Raw genomic sequence first — 22,053 nt, 5'->3', positions numbered from 1 at the left:
ATGTCATAGTATAGTATGGTATAAAAACTCCATAGTATAGAAAGGCACAAAAAAAAGTCATAGTATAGTAAGCCATAAAAAGTCACAGTATAGTAAGGCATTAAAAAACTACATATTATAGTATGGCATAAAAAAAAAGTCATAGTATGGAAAGGCATAAAAACATAATAGTAAAATAAGGCATAAAAACATAGTAGTAAAATAAGGCACAAAATTGTCACAAAAAGTCATAGTAAAGTGAGGCATAAAAATTTCAAAAAAGGTCATAGTATAGCAAGGCATGAAAACGTCAACAAACGTCATAGTATATCATATAATAGTTAGGCATAAAAATGTCGTAGGATAGTGAGGTAATAAAAGTCACAGTATGGTAAGACATAAAAAGTCCTCATATAGTAAGGCATAAAAATGTCAAAAAATATCATCTTATAGTTAGGCATAAAAAGTCATAGTATAGTAAGGCGTAAAATTGTTTAAATGTCATAGTTTAAAAATGTAAAAAATGTCATAGTGTAGAAGACAGAAGCATAAAAAGTTATAGTATGGAAAGTCATAAAAACGTCATAGCATGGTAAGGCAAAAAAGTCATAGTAGTCCTATAGTAAGACATAAAAATGTCATAGTATTGTAAGGCAAAAAGTGTCATAGTATCATAAGTCATAAAAAAGTCATAGTATAGTAAGGCAGAAAAAGTATAGTAAGGCAGAAAAATGCCACAGTAGGCTATAAGGAATAAAAAGTCATAGTGTATCAAGGCATACACATGTTTTAGCATATACTATGGCATAAAAAGTCATAGTATAGTAACACATAAAAAAACGTCATACTATAGTCAGGCATAAAAATGTCAAAGAACATCATTGTATAGTAAGGCATGAAAATTTAAAATAATATCATACTATAGTAAGTCATAAAAAAGTCATAGTATAGTAAGTCATAAAAACTTCCTAGTATAGAAAGGCATAAAAATGTCATAGTATAGTAAGCCATCAACGTAGGCCATATTATAGTAAGGCAGAAAAAAGTAATTGTATAATAAGTCATAAAAAAATGCCATAGTACAATTAGTCTTAAAAATGTCATAGTATCATGAGTCATAAACAAGTCATAGTATAGTAAGGCATAAAAAGTCATATTATAGTCAGGCATAAAAAAGTCATAGGATAGAGAGTCATATAAAACACCATTGTATAGTAAGGCATAAAACCTCAAAAAACATCAGCGTCATAAGGCATAAAAAAGAAATTGTAATAGTTTATTTAGGCATAAAAAAAGTCATAGTAACGCATAAAAACCCCATTGTATAGTAATAAAAAACACCACAGTACAGTAAGACATAAAAAAGGCCATAGGGCCTATAAGGCATAAAAATGTCAGTAAGACATTAAACAGTCATAGTATAATAAGGCATAAAAAAGTCATAATATAGTAAGGCATAAAAACTTCATAAAAGGCATAAAAAAAAGTCGTATTAGCCACAGTCACATTTCAAGTCTTCTTTTATTTATCCTCCTTTTTATGTTTACTCCTGACAGCAACCTGACTGCTTGCCCACATAAGAAAGAGTGAGCTTGCTAGTTAACGTTAGTTAACATGGTTAAATAACATCAGTTGACATTTTTCTGGTGATGTTCGGTACCACTGTGATATTCTCTCATGACACAAGCCTTCAGATAGCCCCGCCCTTTCCTGTCAATTAAATGCTGGCATTCTTAAATCAATTATTTTGGAGATATAGCCTCCTGGTGGCAACATTAAGATGATCTAATATGAATTCACTCCAAACATAGTGTGAATGAGTTCACTGAAATATTGGTGGGAACAATTCTGTCCTCCCAAAATATTTGTAGGACATGTCCCTACCGTTCATATGCAAACCCATGCCCTTGGTTTCAGCTAGGATGCCAATTTATTTTATGTCACAATTGTAAGTATTACAATATTACACATACTATACTTGGTTCAAATTAGATGGATAAATATCATGCTGGTATAATTGATCAAAACATTTTCAAAATTTGGAGCACAAATAAACTTTTGAGTATTGCTACCATTCACGTTTAGAGTGATTGGTTAAGTTCTGTGTTTGAAAACAGACACAAACACACAGGAATTTTAAAACATCTGTACATTTATACAATTAAAAGGCATACAAAGCTGTACATTTGTTGGATTTGTGTTTCTGCGCAAGCATAATTGAAATCATCCTACTGTCTATGGAGCATAAAGCATAAAAAGTATTCTACATCTAAACAAGAAACGCCTTGTGATCACTGAAAATAAGTACTTTTTTTTTTTTACATAATACAAATCTGACAAAATATGTTCAAAATATTCCATATGTAAAACACACAAGCAAAACAAACTTCCCTTCCCTATAAAAATGTTTGTTGCCAAAAATCGGCTACTATTGCACACAAACGATTGTGTCAAACATTTCAAAAGCTTCTCATGTTGTGTGCACCTTGCAAGGAAGTTTTCAGAACACTGGAATATTGCAGCAAGTCCAAAACAGATACATTTTCAAACACATACAGTATGAAAAAATACAAAAGCAGTACCTGCAGTTACTCTATCTAATGAATTTCTTCAAAGGGTAAAAAAAAGCATTTTGTCTCCAATATACTATAAATCAAGATATGTCTATGAAGAGTCTGTCAAGAAGCGTAGAAGATGATTCCTTTCAGCTTTTCAATCCCCACACACCGTTACAATCAAAAAATAGGTATTTCTTATTTATCACACAAATGTCTTTTAAAATATTAGCTGTCAAGTGTTTTATGTGTTTGCATTTACAATTAGTAAAAGTAAATAGCGCCATTCTATTTACAGAATTTCATGTGAGGTTTACTGAAAAGCCTCCTGAAAAATCCTTCATGCTTCCTGAATAATCTTTTGCTTACTCACAGAGTAACATGCATGTGTCTGTCTGGATGCTAGGCTCGAGGCAGCCTACAACTGGACCAAACCTCAAAATCCTATTTGTGTGTGTATGCGCGCAGTCATGGGTAATGACAAATGTTTCATATTCCCTCCACTAAGTTTACACATGTTAATCTACTAACCGCTTTACATGTTAGACTATAATGCATATCCTACTCTGTCCATTCCCAGTGAGTGAGTAAGTACATTCAACAAAACACATTGCAACACATTTCTTCTACTTCTCTTTGGCATTTCAACCCCGACTGTGACTACTTGTAGCCCACTGTATACACATTTTACACATGTTCCAGTCATATATGTTTTCCGGTCAGGAAGAAGAGCGGTCGGTCCTCTTTGGCGTTGGCAGTCTGGAATTCGTCGCTGAGCCTGAACCTCCATTCCTCCTCCAGCTCCAGCCTGCCCACCGTCTGCCTCAACGAGCTACGATCTGCACTGATGACACACAGAGTCGCACCTACAGGGAGGCAGACAGGAGGGAGAGGGATAGAGACTTTAGCTATGATATAAAAATCAAACTGACTTTAGGAGTCAAGGCATAATTCACTTTTTATTTTTAATATAAAGACCACATATTTATACTTGTCCGAGACTTTCTATATTACTACTTTCTATCTATAGAAGATACATCGAAAGTCATTGCTTTATTTGAATGTTTTGAAGAAGAGTGTCTTTTCTTTCTTTTTTGCTATAATGCTATTTTCCTTTGTGCTGTAAAGCAATTAGACAAATGTTGCCGTGTCAAATGCAGTACAGCTGCTGTTAGAGGTGCCAACCTCTTGGTCTTGGTGATGTCTATTAATAATTATGCTACTGAGTCAAAATGAGTTTGGAACTGTTTTTTATTTATTTTTTTGGCATTTTTGACTTTATTTAGGAGACAGTAGAAATACAGATAGGATATAAGGATGTGAGGAGAGAGGGGTGTGACATGCAACAAGGTCCCTGGCCAGAATTTAACCAACAGTGTGGCAGCATTATCTTATGCATAAACTACTCAGCCACAGGACACTGGTGTAGTGTTTGTTTTTGTCACTAAAATGCCATGTCACACTTCTAGCCATTCAGAATGATATCTAAGATCTCATGTACAGCCTACTCAGGGCAGTACATGTTGTCTTATATACATCATTTTGTATGTGTCACATATTACACGTATTTTTCTGCCGTCTGCATTTCATCTGCTCTTGTACCTTTGAGGAAGCTGAACTTCTTGAGGAACCCAGGAGTCACAAAGGAGTCAGCAAAACAGAGGAGAAGGCCGCTGAACAGTAGCCCTGTGGTGCTGATGTTGACAGAGTGAGGTCTGGAGCTCACAAAACACACCGTCACCTGCAGGAGGAAAGAAGAGTGAGACTTTTATAAAGTGTATTTTGGAATTTATGGGTACATGAACTTATACCTGAGTTTAGAGGTTAATAATCTACCACAAAAAAAGAGGCTGTGATTCCGTCTCGTGTATGTCGTTTTATGTCTGTTTATCCACGCGCTCTATGTGTGTGAATGTGTGTCTGTGTGTGTGTGTCTGTGTGTGTGTGTATGTGTGTGTGTGTGTGTGTTTGTGTGTGTTTGTTTGTGTGTGTGTGTGTGTGTGTGTGTGTGTGTGTGTGTGTGTGTGTGTGTGCACGCGTGCTGTGTACCTCAGGTCCCAGGTTGAGGTAACAGTCCACAGACAGTACAGGGTGTGTGTAGTTCTTGGTGCTGAGTGGAAACAGCTTCTGGCTGGTGTGTTGGAGGTATTTTTCCAGGAGGAGCTGAGCTGGTGTAGCCAAGAACAGGTGCTTGCTGTCTGGGGCACAGATGTACTGCGAAGGCCCCACAGAGGTGGGGACATCTGTCATCTGAAGAAATTTAAAATTTTTGTTTAATAACATGGGTATATACATTAATGGATATAAATTGATGAAAAATGTATTAAAAAAAAGCTTGAATAAAACATTCATCACTGTATAGTGTTTTTATGTAAAATTCAGACAAGTGCTTGGTCCTGTGTAGCTACAATGATTATGTTTACGATGATATGAAGCATTGCTCATTAATGTGGATTTGTGTTTTCTTCAACATCTACCTTGGTCTTGATAATAAACGTCCTGTAACCTCCTATGGCAATCTGCTTCTTCATGACGCTGAAACTGTTAAACCTGCAGACGAGCAGTCCGGCACTGTGCAGCCTCAGGGTGAAGTCCACATCGTGACAGGTGAAGCGGTTTTGATCGTACTGTATGTTCTGACTCCGGTCCACATTGAGGAGGAGGAAGTCATGAAGGTGACCTCTGGAGAAGGGCTCCGTCTGTTTATTACCTGGTGAAACAAACACAAATTTACTCAGAAAAGTCTGTTTTACATTCTGCTTTATTACAAATCAATTTTACATGTTTCTCATTGTGATTCATAAAATAGCTAAAGATTCTAGTGAACATCAAATTTTAAAATAACTTAAAGTGTGTGAGTTAAAAAGGATTACACTGATCCTGTCAGCCTAAGCTTTACAGGTACATCATTTCAACAGGAAGCTACTGGAAAATGCCCAGTCATTCCCAGCCTTGAGGCTCAATATTACTGGTTATCTGAGGCTACACATGGTTTCAAGGAGATATAGCTTGGAACCAGACATACAGCTTTAAAAATCTGTCAAATCTGTATTGTAAACATCCACGAGGAGATGAAGACATAACAATCTGTATCTGCAGCTGAGATCTGAGGCATCTACATCAAGTACAATCTGCCTAAAACCTTTGAAGGCAGTTTTATGACCATACATTGTTTTGTTGTTTTGTTTTTTTTACATATCTAGTGCAGTCCAGTACAGCAGTCTTGCATTAGGTACTACCTTAGTGTATTTATTTACTGTTAGTTTGTATAGTATTTACAAAGAAATTCTGTAAAACTGTTTGTTGAATTGTTGACTTTGTGACCCCTGACCTGTGACTCCACGGCTGCTCCACTTCCTGATCCCACACAGCCCATAGTGGGCCAGGTCCGGACAGGCCTCCATGTGCTGTAAGACCTGCTTCAGTGACACTGCGTGCTCTGCTGGGCCACTAAAAACAACGACAAGCAAAGAGTAGCTATGTTAATAACAGCTCACAATGGTTAAACATATTCGTACTACTAATACAAGCAACATCTATTTTATCTTTCTCTATTTTTAATAGAAATAAAGGTTTGTATGTACTTGCGTGCGTCGAGGTCTACTGTGTTCCACATAACACAGGAGTCATCAGCCAGGATGATGAAGGGCCAAACGTCACCCGCCGGGCCCCCTCCCTCCAACCGACGACTGCGCTCCAGCTCCAAGTTGTGATATGAAAGCTCTTTAATCAGGAAGTGAGCAGCACCTGCAAAAGAGCCATGATCTGTTAATAAAGGGGCTATAAGATCAACAGTGTGCACTGAAATTTCGTTTTGTCTTTGTGAGATTGCCCTGCATGACTGTATTGGAAATATAATTAATTTAAGGAATTCCTAAATACAAATCAATAGTATCAGTAACAAACCTATCCCAGCTCCATTGAAGACAGTGGGCAGCACCAGCATGATGTGGTTGGGCCAGTACTTTTTATAGACGGCCATCTCATACTCTTTGACCACCAAAATATGTAGATGTGAGGCTCCATCCATAGCATGATACAGGTTGAACAGACCATGCTCATGACGGCCGGTGGTTGGAGTGAAGATTGGACTCTTGATGCTGTCTGGGCTCTGGAAAAGTGAAAAAATAATCAAAATAACTTCTTTGAAACCCAACTGGTGCCGTAAATTTGTCTTTGCTTGTAGGCGAGATCAATCATTCCAAGCAATATCTCCTCAGGTAAGAATCTCATGTACATATATTTTTATAAAAATAAATAGGAAGCACTTGTAATCCATTTTCGCCAAAAACATAGTGTGGCCTGTAGCACCACCTTGTGGAACAACCAAGATGTTGCACTGTGCTTAACCATGAAAATCACTGTTTTAAGGCAATACGAAAATTTAAAACTAAAACCACACATCATTCCTACTTAATTCCAATTTCTGTTTCAGTGTCCATTTTGGCACATTTACTGTCAGGGCACAAAGACGGACCCTCAAAAACTACTATTACCATCACTACCGGTTGTGGTGCTGAAAATATAAGTTTATACTACTGCTGGATTATTAGTAACTCTGAATATCAGCTGCTGGAAATGCTAATAGTTTCAGATTCAGTGGTTCCTGTTTCACTGACGAAAGACTTACCCAATCTGAAGTGAGTGGCAGCCGCATGCTCTCCAGCTGGCCTCCTGGTTGGCTGAAGCTGAAGTAGTGCTCTTTAGACTTTGGGATGATGAAGTAGAGCTGGATCTCTTCCCCAAGCAGCAGATGTGTGAATGTGAAGGCATGCAGTGTTGACTCATACATCTGCGTAATGATTTGAGACCACTGTCACATTTAAATCTTGAAAGCAGTTTGAGGGTTATTTATCAGACTCTGAGTTTGTATGTGTTATGCTGACCTGGTATCTGGGGTTGAAGCCCAAGTACTGATGACACTGTTCACAGTGATGATAGGTATTGTAGGCGGCATATTTAGACAGCTTAATCCTCGATGTTCGCCTACGTAGGTACACTTCCTCCTGACGCACAGGGTTTCCTTGGGAATACAACAGAGGAAAGGACAGATAAGGACTATAGCACGATATTAAGGGAAAAACATTTAGAGAAGATGAATGTTCTGTGAATACAGAAGTGATTGTGTTTTAATACATTGACTTGTGTGTCAGTGTATTTTCTGACTATGCTTACCCTCAGCACTGGGTCTATAACCAGGGCAATACACAGCACTGATATCATCATATTTGGGATCATGGATGGTGTAGTCAAAGGGCATTGTCCTCATAATGTCTGGGTTGGGCCAGGGAGCATTGGGTGGATGGTACTGCACCCCCTCTGCCTGGGCACCTAAATACACGACATATTAACAAGTGTATGCATTAGATAAAGTCTGACAATCATAAGATCTTGATGATAAAACATGACAATAAGAGTAAAACACTGAAAGAGAGGAAAGGTTTGGGGAAACTGTAGGGAACAGAAAAAGAATTAAGTTGTGTGTTTACTCTGGTCTCTATAATTTACATGCTGTAGGTGAGAAATGGTGGCTTCTGCTGCAAATATACTGACTGTAGTTGATGTCTTCTTCATCATAGATATCCACCTCCATCAACCTTATGAGCATCCGAGACAGAATACCAAGGAAGTGCAGGTATGCTCCTGTCTTACCCACCTGTCCAAGGAAATAATAAAGTGAAAAGAGTGAAAATACACAGTATAAAATGAGCTGAAGTAAGAGAAAGAAATAAAGACAGAAAATACCTGTGGGGGTCCACTGAGCAGCAGCCTGCGAGGGTGAAAGTTGTCACTTCGTCCTTCTGTACGATTGCTGCTGTCCATGTGGTAGGAGCGAGGGACCGTCCACTGACGATAATACAGTGACTGTTCTGTACATGTCATCATCTTACTCAGCAAGGGCCTGCACGCAAAAGGCATTGTACATAATTGCACTTCTCTTAGAACGACTTTTATTGAGAAACTTTACTGCTTTTCTGAACAGACAAAAGGTAAAAGGTGAAATTAACCCTCTAGTAGTTTTTTAATTTGTAGGATCAGACTACACGAGGCTATAAAAAATATATATTAAACTGTGAAATAGAAAAATTATATTCTGCACTTTGTATGACCTGGTTTGACTTTTGTGTGACCTGGCTTTGTATATCCCTCAATGTGAATCTTTTCCACATGCATGCTCCTTATCTGGTAATGTCCGGTACAAACTGAGTAGTTTGTCCTTGAACACACATCTGCTTCTTGGCAGTTAGACAGTCAGGATGGCACCCAGAATTGTTCACACACATACACACACCTTGACCCTGCTTCCTTCTTTCTTTTTTTCTATAAAGTTCATGTACACTCTTTGTTCGATATCAGTCTGCAATTGCACTGTGTGACTGTACACTGATCCTTTGCAAAGCTCTTATTAAAATATATAAAGACAACTTGATCATTTTGTCAACTGTTCATTTTCAGATTTCCACCACATCACTTTTACCTGAAGCTGCTTGCCCATGCGACAGACATGTGTGGCAGGAATGAGGTACATCGTGGAAGCCCGCTGCTGTCACTGGCTGTGATAATGTCGTAGAGGGCACGAGGGAGGAGCACAGATGGCGGGCGACTCACTCCCCGCGCCCAGGAGCAGCTCAGGTGAGGAGAGGAGGCTCGGGGGGACAAGGAGCCAGAGGAGGTGGATTTGGAGTGTTGGTGACGAGACTGGGCGGGGGGAAGTGGCTGAGATTGAGGGTTGGGTGGTGGCATCTGGGAGAGGGACTGATGCTGGGGAAGTGTTTGAGTGTAAGTTTGGGAATTTGTTTGAGACAACGGCTGGTTTTGACTCTGAATTTGGGATTGTGGCTGTAGCTGGGAGATTGGTTGGCCCTGGGAATAACTTTGAACTTGAGGTTGGGTTTGGTGTTGTGGTGTAGATTGAGGATATGGAAAAGACTGAGTTGAGGTCTGGGAATGACATTGAGTCTGTGAGGGAGATTGCATGGTGTCCATGGTCCCTCTCTGGACATTTGGAGAGGTGGTGCTTTGGGCAGGGAAGGGATCTGCAGCTCCACTGTCTGGGCATGACTGGAGCTGCTGACTGGATGACAGAGGGGAGTCCCCTGGACATGGAGAATTATAAGAAAACAATACATCAGACACCAAATCGGGTGAGATCTCCCTTCAATCAGCAACTGAACATCTCACACATTTTAAAATCTCAAAGAACAGTTCATGTTCATATGGATCTCATCTCACCGTTCTCCTGTCCCTCTTCCTCCTCATTGTCAGTGCTGCTGAGTTTTTCAGCATCACTCTCCAGTAGGTCACTTCCTGGGCCGGGGTTGTGTGGGGGTCGTGACTCTGACCTCACTAGATAAGCAGCCAGTCCAAGCTCTTGTTCGAGTGTGGTTCGCTGAAGGTAAGAGCAGCTTATCACCCGAAGGTCACAGTACTTCAGCGACCTGTAGGTAGAGGTAATTCACATGACATTCATTACAAGCCTATTTTTTCCTGTAGTAACACTTGGGAACAAAGGGTCAGGGTTTTAAGTCAAAAGTTAGGGAGATAAGATCAGAGCTTGGTGCGTGTACCTGGGCAGTGATTCTCCCAGGGGCTCAGCTCCTGACAGGATCAGGATGCAGGGAAGGGCCTCCAGCTCCAAGTAGGTACAAGGAACCCAGTCAGAATCCTGGATCTTCAGCCAAGTCTGCATGACACACAAACACAAGCACAGAAAGCATACATGTTATACAGTCAGTCAGGGTCTTTCATTTCACCACCTGTAAGCTTATCTATCCATAAAATGATTGATCCTGTATTTCATATTATGAACTACTCTCCCACCTTGATCTGATCAGTGAATGTCTGTCCAACATTCAGAGCTTGGTTTGGATTTCCAAGTATGATTTCAAAACTCTCCTCCAGACCCAGCTGTCTCCGCACTCTGGACAGCCGTCGATGGGCCCATGCAGCGAGAGCCAAAGAGGGGATCCTCAGCAGGACCATGTGACCATGGTGGGCGGGGCATTGCTGGGCAGCAGTGAGTAGGGATTGTACAATCTCCAGGGTCTCCACAGAGGTGTGTTTGTGGAGATTGTGAGAGCTGCCGATTCTGCCGGATGCAGCCATCAGAGCTACGCAGTAGTGCTGGATCAGGACTGTAGTCCGGATCACAGCACTGTGCAGCTTAGGGAACCTGAGAGAGAGAGGGAGATTTAAGGGCTTCTTGAAGCATTTTGTGTAAAGTAATTTAAACTGGTTTGTGAAGTGTAGGGCGTAAATTAAGCATATGCGTTTGAGAGCTACCTTTCTTCCAAGGCAGATGCCATGCTTTCAAAGGAGGAATCATAACGCATCAAAGGCAGGCTGCTCCCTGAGCGAGTCGACTCTAGAAGCTCTGACACACCAAAGTAACGCGTCCTCTCATGATACAGGTCCACATCCTACAAACACAGACACAGAAACAACATGTTATGGCTACACGCACATTAAAGTGACTAAAGTGCAAACTCTCAATTCAATCATTGGTGTCAATCTCCAAATACGTGCTGCTAATGTATGTTATAGTACTAAAAGCAGAGTGTGTATCACACAGAGTTGAATCTTACATTACTGAATGCAGAGGGCCAGTGGATCTCGTTGTAGGGGCTGATGCGGGTGTACTGTGTCTGAAGAGCGAAGGGGAAGGAGGTGACGTGGAGAATTAGGATGTTTGGAGCATCTCTGACCTGTCGGGAGTTTAAAAGCTGGTCCACCAGACCCACACCACTGTCTGAGCTGCTGTAGGATGCACTGAGAGAGACACAGAGAGTAAACACCTTTGATTGTTTAGCTGATACTCTTGTTGTACAGGGTTGTAGTGCTGGAACAACAACAGTGGAACAATAACAACGAAACATTAATCACTCATATTTTTCTTTTTCCTTCATAACATACCTCCTAATGTCCCAGTGGGCATGGTCATGGACCAGGATGTAGAGTGTGTAGGAGTTGCTGTGAGCTTCCTGAATGAGGTTGTCAATTCGTGCCTGGGCGCTCTGGTCCATCTTGACCACGTAACGCTCAGCATCCCGTTGAGACACACACTCCTGGTCTAAACTCCCAAGCTCCTGAAGGACACCTGAGATACACAGAGAAAGAGAGAGAGAGAGAGAGGCCAAGTCCACATCAGAATACACCATGTTGTTGGACACACACACTCTCTCTTTTAGATATACAAGGGGAATTCAGAAATGCAGCTGCTGACAAACACAAGGTCTATGTGACTAACCGGAGCTCCAGAGGTGGAGCACAGTCTGTTGAAATGTGACCTCGGAGGGTGGGACCAGTATGAGGAAGCTGACCCTGTCAAAGGAGCCAAGGTCCAGGTTCTGTGTGCTGGAGTCTGCTATAGCACAAACATGGGACAGCAGCTTTCTAGCCACTGCCAGCTGGATGGGACGAACCTCCCGCCACTCTACGGAGTATTCTGCACACACACAAACTCAAATCATACTCAATCAAAGATTTTTTTTTTTTTTTTTTTAAAGCGATAGATAGTGAAGTGAGAGAGAGACAGGAATGTCAGGGAGAGAGAGAGGGGATGACATGCAGCAAAGGGCCACGGGCCGGATTCGAACCCACAGCCGCTGCGGCTGGACCTAAGCCCATGTGGCACACTCTCCACCAGGTGAGCCACAGAGGCGCCCCAACCAAGGATTTTTTTTAAACACTGTCATTGTCCTGGTCTCAAGCAAGATGTTACACTGTGCTTAACCAGACTCTGTGTGTTCCCTCACAAGCAAATGTAATTTCAGGTTCCACGTTCAACAGTAAATCAAATTGACCCAGGAAGAGTTGCAGTAGCATGAAATATGACACTGCATAAATTACAGCTGTGGTTACCTGACGTGACCTGAACATGAAAGTAGAAATTGCAGTATACACTTCAGCCTATGTGTGTCTTACCTGAACAAGTGTCTTTGGGACTTGAAGCTCTCTCTTTGGCACTGGGTGAGTCTTTTGAACACTGTGTGACTGAGTCTTTTGGACTGTGTGTGTTTTTGAGACTTTTGTCTTCAGTTGATTCCTGACTGCTGGATGGAGGAGATGGCTCGTTGCTGTCCACGGTGGCCCTGTCCAAGAGGGAATCCATGTCACCATCTGAGAGACAGAAAGCCACACAACATGTTGATGAATTATGACTAAAACACAGTGAATACTATACTGCCCACACAAATGTGCATGTGAATCAACAGGTGGGCACAGTCAGTCACACCTTGTCCGAGTGAATTGCAGAAGTGGATGAGATCCTGGGCAACACCAGTGGTGAGCTGGTGGTTGATTTCTTTCAGGCCCTCATTGGGAGAATACATACTCTCTGCTAAGGCACGACATTGATGTTTGCCTGAAACAAATACAAAAATACACAGAATTAAAATCATCCAAGAATGTAATATTCTTTACATCTAATTCTCAAGACTTTACATGCATATAAAAACACAGCTCCCACCTGTGACTACCACACAGGACTGTGTTTCTTGTCCCGGTGAAGTGACAATAATGACCACATAGTTGGTGTTTTCAAGCCGTCCTTCCATTAACCGGCTGAATGTTTGTTGGAGGCCTTGAGCCAAAGATTTGATCTGCTCCCCTAACACGACCACGCCCTCTCCACATGACGACGCAGCCAGCTGGGCGAGCCAGGGAAGCTGGCTGGGGGTCAGGGGTTGTTGGCTCTGGGGAGGTAAACAGAGGTACTGGGGGAGCCCAGGCAGGGTGGAGGGGGTCTGGAGACAGGGTTAAAAGAAGATCAATTTGTTAATTTATTTAATTTTATTCTCTCTTGTCGTTAGTATTTGTGTCTTTAAAATGTAGAGGACAGCAATGACTGTAGAAATGAATACTTTGCTGTGCTAATAAGTTTCATGTGAAGGGAAACAGAATAATGCTTTCTGTTATCCCCTTAATGCCAGGATTATAATATTCATTAATGCATTTGCTTATTTCTATTTTTAATTTTCTTTCTCCTCTCAGATGTCCTGTCTAACCTCTAAGCCATAGTGTCTCCCTTGGGTGGCAGGTGTTTGAGGCTGCTGGTACTGTCTTATCTCACTGAGGTGAGACTCCCTCCATGACCTCATGAATATCTGCTCCAAGTCCTCAATCAGGGGCACTTGGTCAGGGCCTTGGAAATAAAGGTGGGAGACAAAGAAATTGTTACATTTTTTTGTCAAAAGATTATACAGTGGTTACAGTTAAATATGAATAGTATATAGTATATAAAATAGTATTGCAAAATAAAATAAAAAACACCTCAATTTGTTTCATAAAGTAAATCACATGATATGAAGAATGGATCACTGAAGTTCTACTGAACTGTGTATGATTACAGACTTTAGTCTGGAGGAGGGTTTTAAACTCACCTAGCTGAACAAGGTAGTAAACTGTGAGTAGAATCTGCATCTCAGTGGACAGTGGCTGAATGGGTGATGGTCCATAGTGCTGGTAGACTCTGGGGAGTGTCTGGGAGCTCAGGTAACAACTCTGCAGCAGAGAACTAACAAGCACTTCACTGACATTGCCCGTCAGCTGAGGGAGTGGGCCATGACCTGTGCCAATGAGGTAGACAGATAAAACAGATGAACATATGGCAGCATCTGTTGGTTGTTTGTAGCTCGGGTGGTAGATTTGATCTTAAGGCAATTCTTTCAGCTGAGCCCCTCCCTCCTCCGAAAGCTTGACTGATGGTTGGATGGAAAAATGAACATTATGAAATTATGTAATAACAAACAATTACAAACAATGCAATCAGGCAATAGTATCTCTAGCAAAAAAAAACAAACAACCAAAAACATTTTATATTTTGTTGTTCACAGGTGTAATGTGTTTGTTTCCGTAACAGTACAAAAGTTGTACACTGCAACTAACTCAAACCGAGACAAGTTGCTGTACAGGATGAAGTGGTGGGAAATCCCAGCCCTATCTATTCCCAAGAGAGACTAGGATAATAGCAGGGATGGGGACATGTGATGAAAGGAACAAAGAGCAGTCAAATTGGAGGAAAATACAGGAAATGACTAAATGAAAACACCAAGTGAAAACAGAAAGGGGAAAAGGATGAAAGTACATACACGACATATAAGAAGTGATTGAGGCCTAGAAGATAGAAAGGGAAGGTGGATGAGTTGACAGGTGACACAAAGGGGTGAAAAGAGTGGAGGGGAGGGGATGAGGGGAGGACAGAAAGGCTGAGAAACAGCCTTCGGCATTGGCTGACCTCTAACCTGTGAGGCGAGGCGAGCTAAAATGACCATCTGTCAGGTGGTTACTGAGAGCCTCACCTGTTCACCTGCTTGAGAACATCCAGTACTGACAGCTGGGTGGATATTGATCACCATACACCAGCTAGTCAATAAGGAATCTGACTGATTAGTAGTACAAATAATCATGTGCAGATGTAGTCTACCACTGCATGTACTGTACTATAGGTGTGGCAGTGTATAGTTTTGTGTGTCAGTTTTGGCATTTTATCACTCTAAATAATTAATACAATTAATCATCTAACCTTTGAAGATGACAGGTTGAAGTCTGCAGGTGTGGAGCAGCTCATCAGGCACTGTTACAGACAGCCCTGGGGGAGAAAGTGGGGTTGAGGACCCCTGTGATGAACTCAGTGGGGCAGCAGTCTCTGGATATAGTAGATGAAGGAGCACAGAAATACATTTACATTTGAAAACACACACAAACACATCAAGAAGCACACAACTATCTTGTTGACAAATTTAGCATTAAATAAACATCATTCACTCATATGTTTCTCCCTTTATAATTTACTGTATGTATCTTCTCATATGTTTTACCCGGTCTGGCTCCATTTGTTAGAGCAGAGGACATGGATAATGTTGATAAGGCCGATGAAGATGGTGGTGTCTTAACAGTGCTCTCTGGCAAACTGTTGGCAGATGACTCAGGCGACCAGCCCTTGTGCCTCTTTTTTGGGGGTCCAGCATTTGCATGTGGCCCTGGAGTATAAAAAACAAGAATACATCATGTGTTAGCTTTTATTTGTTTTCAATGTAGAAACTGATCTTGATGTCAAGATCACATTTTTTCTCATTTTGTATATTATAGTTTCAATTTAAATACATTTCAAGATTATAAGTACATAAGCATTTTTTTTTCTGTTTTTCAACTTGTCACTGCAATTTCATTTGTTGAGTTGTTTTTTTTCCTATTTCAGTGTCACATTTTTTTTACAACTCAGATTGAAACTGAGCTTGTAAGGAATCATTTCTTATTTTGAATAAGAGTCACTTTTCCAGTAACCCACTAATCAACAGCATATTCAGTAAATTATTTTTTTAGGATGGACTTGTGTTGATACAGTAGTGGAAAACAGTTGTATTTTAGTCATACATTAATTAACCTGACTCTTCCTCTTTCTCTCAACTGTCTGTTGAAATGCAGTAATGGGGAGACACATAAAAGGTCCACTTGTTAAAAGGGCCATGAAAAAAACACAACACCGACAGGAAGGAAGCATTTCATTCAGTGAGAAAGCAGGAAAAAAGACTGAGACAGAGCGAATTTTACAACCCTGGTTTATAGAGGTGACAGACTGAGGGAGAGGGAGGGAGAAAGACAGAAAGACAGACAGAGGAGAAAAGAAGGAGGGAGACATTTAGTGCCCCACATGTTGGCAAATGAAAGAAGGGAAAACAAAGGACAACCCCCGACAAACAATGCAGTTGGCTGGCTCCTGTATAGCAGGGTATAGCACACACACACACACACACACACACGCTGTTGGTGATTGGAGCTCTCCCTTTCAGAGGTGTGAAGAAACCCAGGGGAGGGGCTTAATGACAACAGATACAAACTGACCATGTTTACATACTCACCAAAAGCAAGATTAGAGTGAAAAACCAGGTTAAAGTAGGAAATCAGATAGTAATGCAATATATAAGCTACAATATAAAAAGCCCAGTTTACATGCAGCTAGTTGGTGGGGTATCAGATTTTTCCCCCTAATCAATACCGTAGTTTTGAAGAGTACTGGCATATTTCACAGATTAAATTATTGTATTAAAGTGAATGTTGAGGAACCTATTTTGGGATATTTAAAATTGGCCTTAGGAAATAGATCTTATGTGCTTGTGTATAAGGAGTAATAATGAGGAATATCTCTAGCCTGCAAAAATATTGTTGGTATAATTTTTATGCAATAATGACAACAGATATTCTTGCTGTTGGGTTTGAACATTGGTCATATTTTGGGTGGAGTTTAAACCCTGCTAATGATGTGTTCAAGTGTCATTCACCCTCACAGGGTTTTCTTACTCATTACTCTTACATTAATTGTTATTAAGTATAACTCAGTTGACATAACAAAAAAAAATATTGTCAAATAAACTGCCATGTCTACATATCTTTCTTGATGATAAATGGATTACAAAGTTATAGTCACCAGTGCACATATAATACCTGTAACTGAGGGTCTCCCGGGCCCTGATTGATGTAAAGGCGGCTGGGTGATGGAGGGAACAGCATGGTTGCCATTTGTCAGTGAGTGGGGACCGTCAGCTACTTGTGGCAGACCAGTTGGGTCCAAATGTGATCCTGCTGTATGCAGACAGAGAAAGAAAATGGCATTAATAACATTAATTAGTGTGGCACAATATAAATATCACTGTGATAATTCTTTATGGCTTTTGTATTCTGTTACTGCTAGTATTGGTGAAACACAGAGGTGTGTTTACAATCATTGTGCTGCTGGTAAACTAGATGGTGTAGTCTGAAACCATAAAAATACTGTTTTCTGTTACCTGGGTAGCTGCCAAGTGTGTGTGATGCCAGGCTTGGTGGCTGTTCATCCGATGTCACGTGGCCCTCTGGGAGGCTGGACCCCAACTGCCTGATCCTGCCATCTGAAACACCCACAAACACACAAACTAAGTATTCTGATATCAAAGAAGAAGGAAACTTGTCTTTGCGTGTGTGTTTCTGGATATATGTTAATTAAGTGAAAACAACAGAAGCACTGAGAGGATACAATATCGACAGGATTAGTGTCCTTTAACACAGGCCTTTATACCTGGTGTCGTCCTTTCAAACCATTTTAATCTATTAGGTTACCTCCAGGCAGTATACACTCTGTTTTCTCCCCTTTCACTTGTCCTTCAGGCTTTACTACCCATCCATCTGGTCAGACATGTATACTCACACACTTAGACTTTTTTAGGTGAACACAGGGCCTAAATTAGACACATTGTGCTTGTGAACTGGTGAAAGCCCAGCCTTTGACCTCTCAGTCAAACCATTTATTCATGTTTTCCTGGTCTGTTTCATTTTAATTATTCATTCTTCAAAAATGAACACAACTACATTATGTTTTCTTCCAAACTGTGGCAATAATGCAGAGAAGGCAGAGTATGATTAACACCTGACTCTTCCCAGCATGCATACATATAAGCAGCCTTTTCTTCAGTTAATCTAACTCATCCATATAGCCATCTGAAGGAGGTTTTTCATTTGTAGTCTCCAACACCATCACCAGGCTGCTGCAAAATAATAATAAATGTCTGTGTTCTTGCCCACAGAAAACATATATAACACAATATATTAAGTAAAGTCAATACGGTGTTTGTAAATTTTACTATTGCAACATAGCCAGCATTAGCAATAACAGCTGTTTACTGGCCAGTCTTGGCAAGAGCTTCATCCATCATTGCATTTACAAGACTAGACCTTATAAAACAGCCTCTGAGCGGTGCTTATTCTTCAGGGCAGGCTGGACGCTACAGTGACTCGGTATCAGAAAGTGACGAGACAGTCCAACCTTGCTGGGGCTAGCTGGTTAGCATACTAACCTCAGTAGAATAAAAGAAGTGATAGAAAAAGAAGCAAAACAAGAGGGTTGCTTTCCACCGCTAGAGACGGCTCTTGATGAGTAAAGGAATGAAGTTTGACGCTGAACTTGCAACAATTCCTCTAGGTTGGTAAGTAAAAAGCTGTTAAAGCTAACGTAGGCTATGTAGAAATGACAAAATTGGCTAAAAATGGCTAAAACAGTCATTAGCCCAATAATTGTCAGCCTCCCCTCCACTGCTAAGCCATGAGTAATCAGCTATGTTTAACAACAAGCCCTAATACACCCACTGATAACATATAATAGTGGATTCCTCCTTACACCACCCTGTTTCCACATATTCTCCAGGTGGTGCATCTCAAGCTATAGTGACTGATCAATTTTGTGTGCCCAGTATATGCATCCCAGTACATTATCAAATGGGTCCACCAATGCCTCTTGTTAGCTTCCATGTATACAGTCTACTATTGATTATGCTATTGATTCTCTGGGTTTTTTTATTACATGTGTTGCATTCAAGCTGAAATCAAAACAAACCACATTTAGAATCACCTGCCAAATGCAACACATGTATCCATCTCTTACCGTGTCCTCTCCAGCAGATGGAAGCTCCTTTGACCAGCATGCCCTGGTTGTTTCGGTACAGATGGTACTTCAAGTGCTTCTGTTTCTTGGGCTGGGTGCTGAGCTTCAGGTTAATGTGGTTGGAGAACTCTGTGAAGTAACGAAAGCCTTTCTCTCCACAGCCCATACAGTTCCCTGAGAAGCCTGGGGGAAGCACACACACAGAAAATGTATGTTTACTAGACAATGTATTTTAGGTGTTTTTAGAGTGTCACACATGTAACTGACTGGATAATGTCACAAATGCATCACAGTACAAGTGTGTTTTTTTCAGCCTTGAACATTTGACATTTTGAAGAACTTTTCATTTTTCAACAAACAGCAATGATATTTTCCTGTGTTCGTCTCCAGCCTCACCCAGCAGTGCGTTGCGACCCCGTTCATCCGGCAGGAAGCGGCGATCCACAGCACACACCAGCAGCGTCTCAGGGAGGGAGGGGGACTTTATCGCAACCAACATGAACCCAGGGGGCACATCCAAGGGATCTGATGCCAGCGAGGACAGACGCAGGTCCCTGCCCGCCTGACAGAAACCTGTGGGGAGGAAAAGACAATTTCTCTTTGACTTTTAAATTAATGTGCTTTATTACAGCATAAATAAGATGAATAATAAGATATGTGACCCTTTTATGAGCATAGGTATGTGTATGTGTACAAACCATCTGTGGTGCAGCATCCCTCTGGTGGGGGCTTCATCTGGTATGGTATTGGGGGGCTGTTAGACTCTGAGCCATCTTCATCATCCTCATCATCATTCTCTGTACGGCCTGTTGAGGACGTACAGAAAAAAACATGCAACGTTGTAAACAAGAGTGAAAAACAGAGACAGATTTAACAGAGTGTAAGTGAATAACAAAGGTGTTGAAAGGATCTTTTTAAAAGTTTTTAAGTGTGCATCTTAGCAGCAGCTGCAAGCTGATTTTGCTTTTAGTTATGCTACTGAACGTCATTAAAAAGCAATTTGAGACACAGATGCCAGGATTCAAACTGGAGATATTTTCAGGAAATGATTAGAGTGCCTGACTCAATATCCATGCAACCCACCATCATGTGCCAGGGGCTGCTCTGTCTCAAGGTATAGCTGCGAAAAGACTGGTCGGGGAACTACAGTGTTCGACCTCAGTGATGCCTCAATGGAGTTATGGAGAACCTCCTCAAAGCGCGTGGTCCGCAGCTGGCCTGCATATGAGTTCCCCATTGGTGTCCTGCAAAATTAAGAAGACACGTTCAAGCTGACGGTGCTTTGCTTGTGTTTATATAAACCATTTACTAAACTCCCAATAGGTTTCCCCAGTTAAACATTTACTGCATTTAAATTCACAAGTCTTTCTGCTATGCGATATGGTTTAGTATTAAAGTAGTGTCAGCTTCAGCATTAAAAAGAAACAAGAAATCAGCATCTATCCTAGTGATATCTGTAAATATGGAGAAAGGGGTAATAGAAAAAAAACTGCCACAGAAAAAAAGGATTATGTTTCTGATAACAGACACAATACATTGAAAGTTTGTTGGGTACATTTGTTGAAGCCCTCTGACAGTAAGAACTTATTAAGTATTAGTATTAAGTCTAAGCAACAAACGCACATATAGATAATAAATATGAGCAGGCCCAAACACTGAAATCTACAGAAGCACACAGGCCCACACACACATAAACAGTGGTTACTAGTGGATGGCATCTGTCCAGACAGCATGCCATAAAATCAGCTTTACTGACAGTGTCAGGACACCCTGACCTAGACTCCACTCCCTCTCTGTTTTTCTACTTTCTCTCTCTCTGCACAGCTCTCTCTCTCTCTTGTTTTCTCCCTGGTTCGCCTCTCTCCTCTGCTCTGAAACAGATGAAAATCCCCACAGAAAAAGGAATTCTTGCATGCAGTTTTTCAAAATGTGTTTGTGATATTGTATCAACTAGTTATTTAATTTTAAATTCTTATTGTTCTTAAAAAGTGTGTTAAAGAATGACAGAACATGTGAAAAATTCATCACTTTCAAATTCTTTTGAAAAATGCACTTAAAGGGACTGATGTTTATTTGTAATTTTGTCCTACAAGACACCTCACTCACTACTGTTGAGATTTCACTGAAATATGCAGAGTTATGCATCTCACTGCTGCCATCTGTATTTTCAAAATTACATTCACTGCTTGTATGTAAGATAAAACACTGAATTAATATGTAATAAAGACTGACCGAAGTTTGTGTCTGAACCAAAGATGTGTTGTGCAGCAAACAAACTGGGTCAGTGAAGAAGAAAATAACAAGGTTGGATTGTTAACACCAACTTAATCCCCCTTATCTAAACCTTTGACTGTCCATATGCTGGTAACTACACACACACACACACGCACAAGAGACTACACATGGACTACACACTACTACAACCTGGTCGCATGAGACCGATTGTCGAGTCCGAAACCGGCAGGTCAGCATGATAAAAAGACTGGCCTGTCAGATTACAGACTTAAAGCTGTCTGTGTCATGCACAGGTTGGTCAACAGCTAAGTCCAAGAGAATATTAGCAAATTACACCCCATGATGCATTATATTACAAAGTCAGACATTACATCTGTAAAATTCAACATTTTTTACATTTGTTATTTAATTTTAAAGTTAAGAGTTTTTTAAAGTTAAGATTTTTTTGTCATCATTCTGCAAGAAACAGCTTAACAGGGTACAATGAGGCAGAGGGAATATGAGCCTAATATCTCCTTTTTCAACCAAAAATCTTTTTGGGTGTTCTACATAGCTAGTTGTTCTTTACCCAGCTTATGTCCCACAACCCACTGTTAGTACTATAACACAGGATATAAATACAGTATGTAGGTCCCCTCAGCTGACCTCTGGGGTGAACCAAGTAGCTAAGTGTAATCATATTTTCTTGGCCCCATTCTGTGGTCCATTACCTATAGGTACATTGTCTAAAAGTGTGAAATTAAAATCCCATGTTATATATATAAAAACAAAACTTTTTATTTTAATGAAAGACAACTGAATTTATTCATTCTTTCAATCACAGCATCTATATTTTAATTAATTCATTTTAATTTTAATTCAGTGCATGCATGG

General features: G+C 40.6%; 1 protein-coding gene across 1 annotated transcript; it reads right to left on the bottom strand.

Moving 5' to 3' along the window:
- Positions 1 to 1,888: 1,888 nt before the first annotated feature.
- On the bottom strand, positions 1,889 to 20,182 carry greb1 (growth regulating estrogen receptor binding 1). Its single transcript, XM_087172558.1, has 33 exons — positions 20,016 to 20,182; positions 19,644 to 19,762; positions 19,342 to 19,518; positions 18,946 to 19,128; positions 17,318 to 17,419; positions 16,977 to 17,114; positions 15,353 to 15,514; positions 15,058 to 15,180; positions 13,916 to 14,101; positions 13,541 to 13,677; positions 13,003 to 13,279; positions 12,769 to 12,897; positions 12,459 to 12,653; positions 11,782 to 11,979; positions 11,448 to 11,631; positions 11,120 to 11,303; positions 10,818 to 10,954; positions 10,356 to 10,707; positions 10,103 to 10,218; positions 9,768 to 9,973; positions 9,013 to 9,631; positions 8,280 to 8,436; positions 8,088 to 8,190; positions 7,710 to 7,865; positions 7,421 to 7,557; positions 7,165 to 7,326; positions 6,441 to 6,645; positions 6,119 to 6,281; positions 5,866 to 5,984; positions 5,012 to 5,244; positions 4,584 to 4,784; positions 4,137 to 4,275; positions 1,889 to 3,400 (listed from the first exon to the last, which is right to left on the bottom strand). The coding sequence occupies exons 1-33, from the start codon at positions 20,180 to 20,182 to the stop codon at positions 3,237 to 3,239; spliced, it is 6,030 nt and encodes a 2,009-aa protein (XP_087028684.1). The 3' UTR covers positions 1,889 to 3,236.
- Positions 20,183 to 22,053: the final 1,871 nt, after the last annotated feature.

Source organism: Seriola lalandi, unplaced genomic scaffold, assembly GCF_002814215.2.
Source record: "Seriola lalandi dorsalis isolate HSWRI2012SDOR001 ecotype SW California unplaced genomic scaffold, Sedor1 jcf7180002053361, whole genome shotgun sequence".
Classification (NCBI taxonomy): domain Eukaryota; kingdom Metazoa; phylum Chordata; class Actinopteri; order Carangiformes; family Carangidae; genus Seriola; species Seriola lalandi.
Note: the sequence above shows the minus strand (reverse complement) of the source record. Positions and strands in the feature narration are given on the sequence as shown.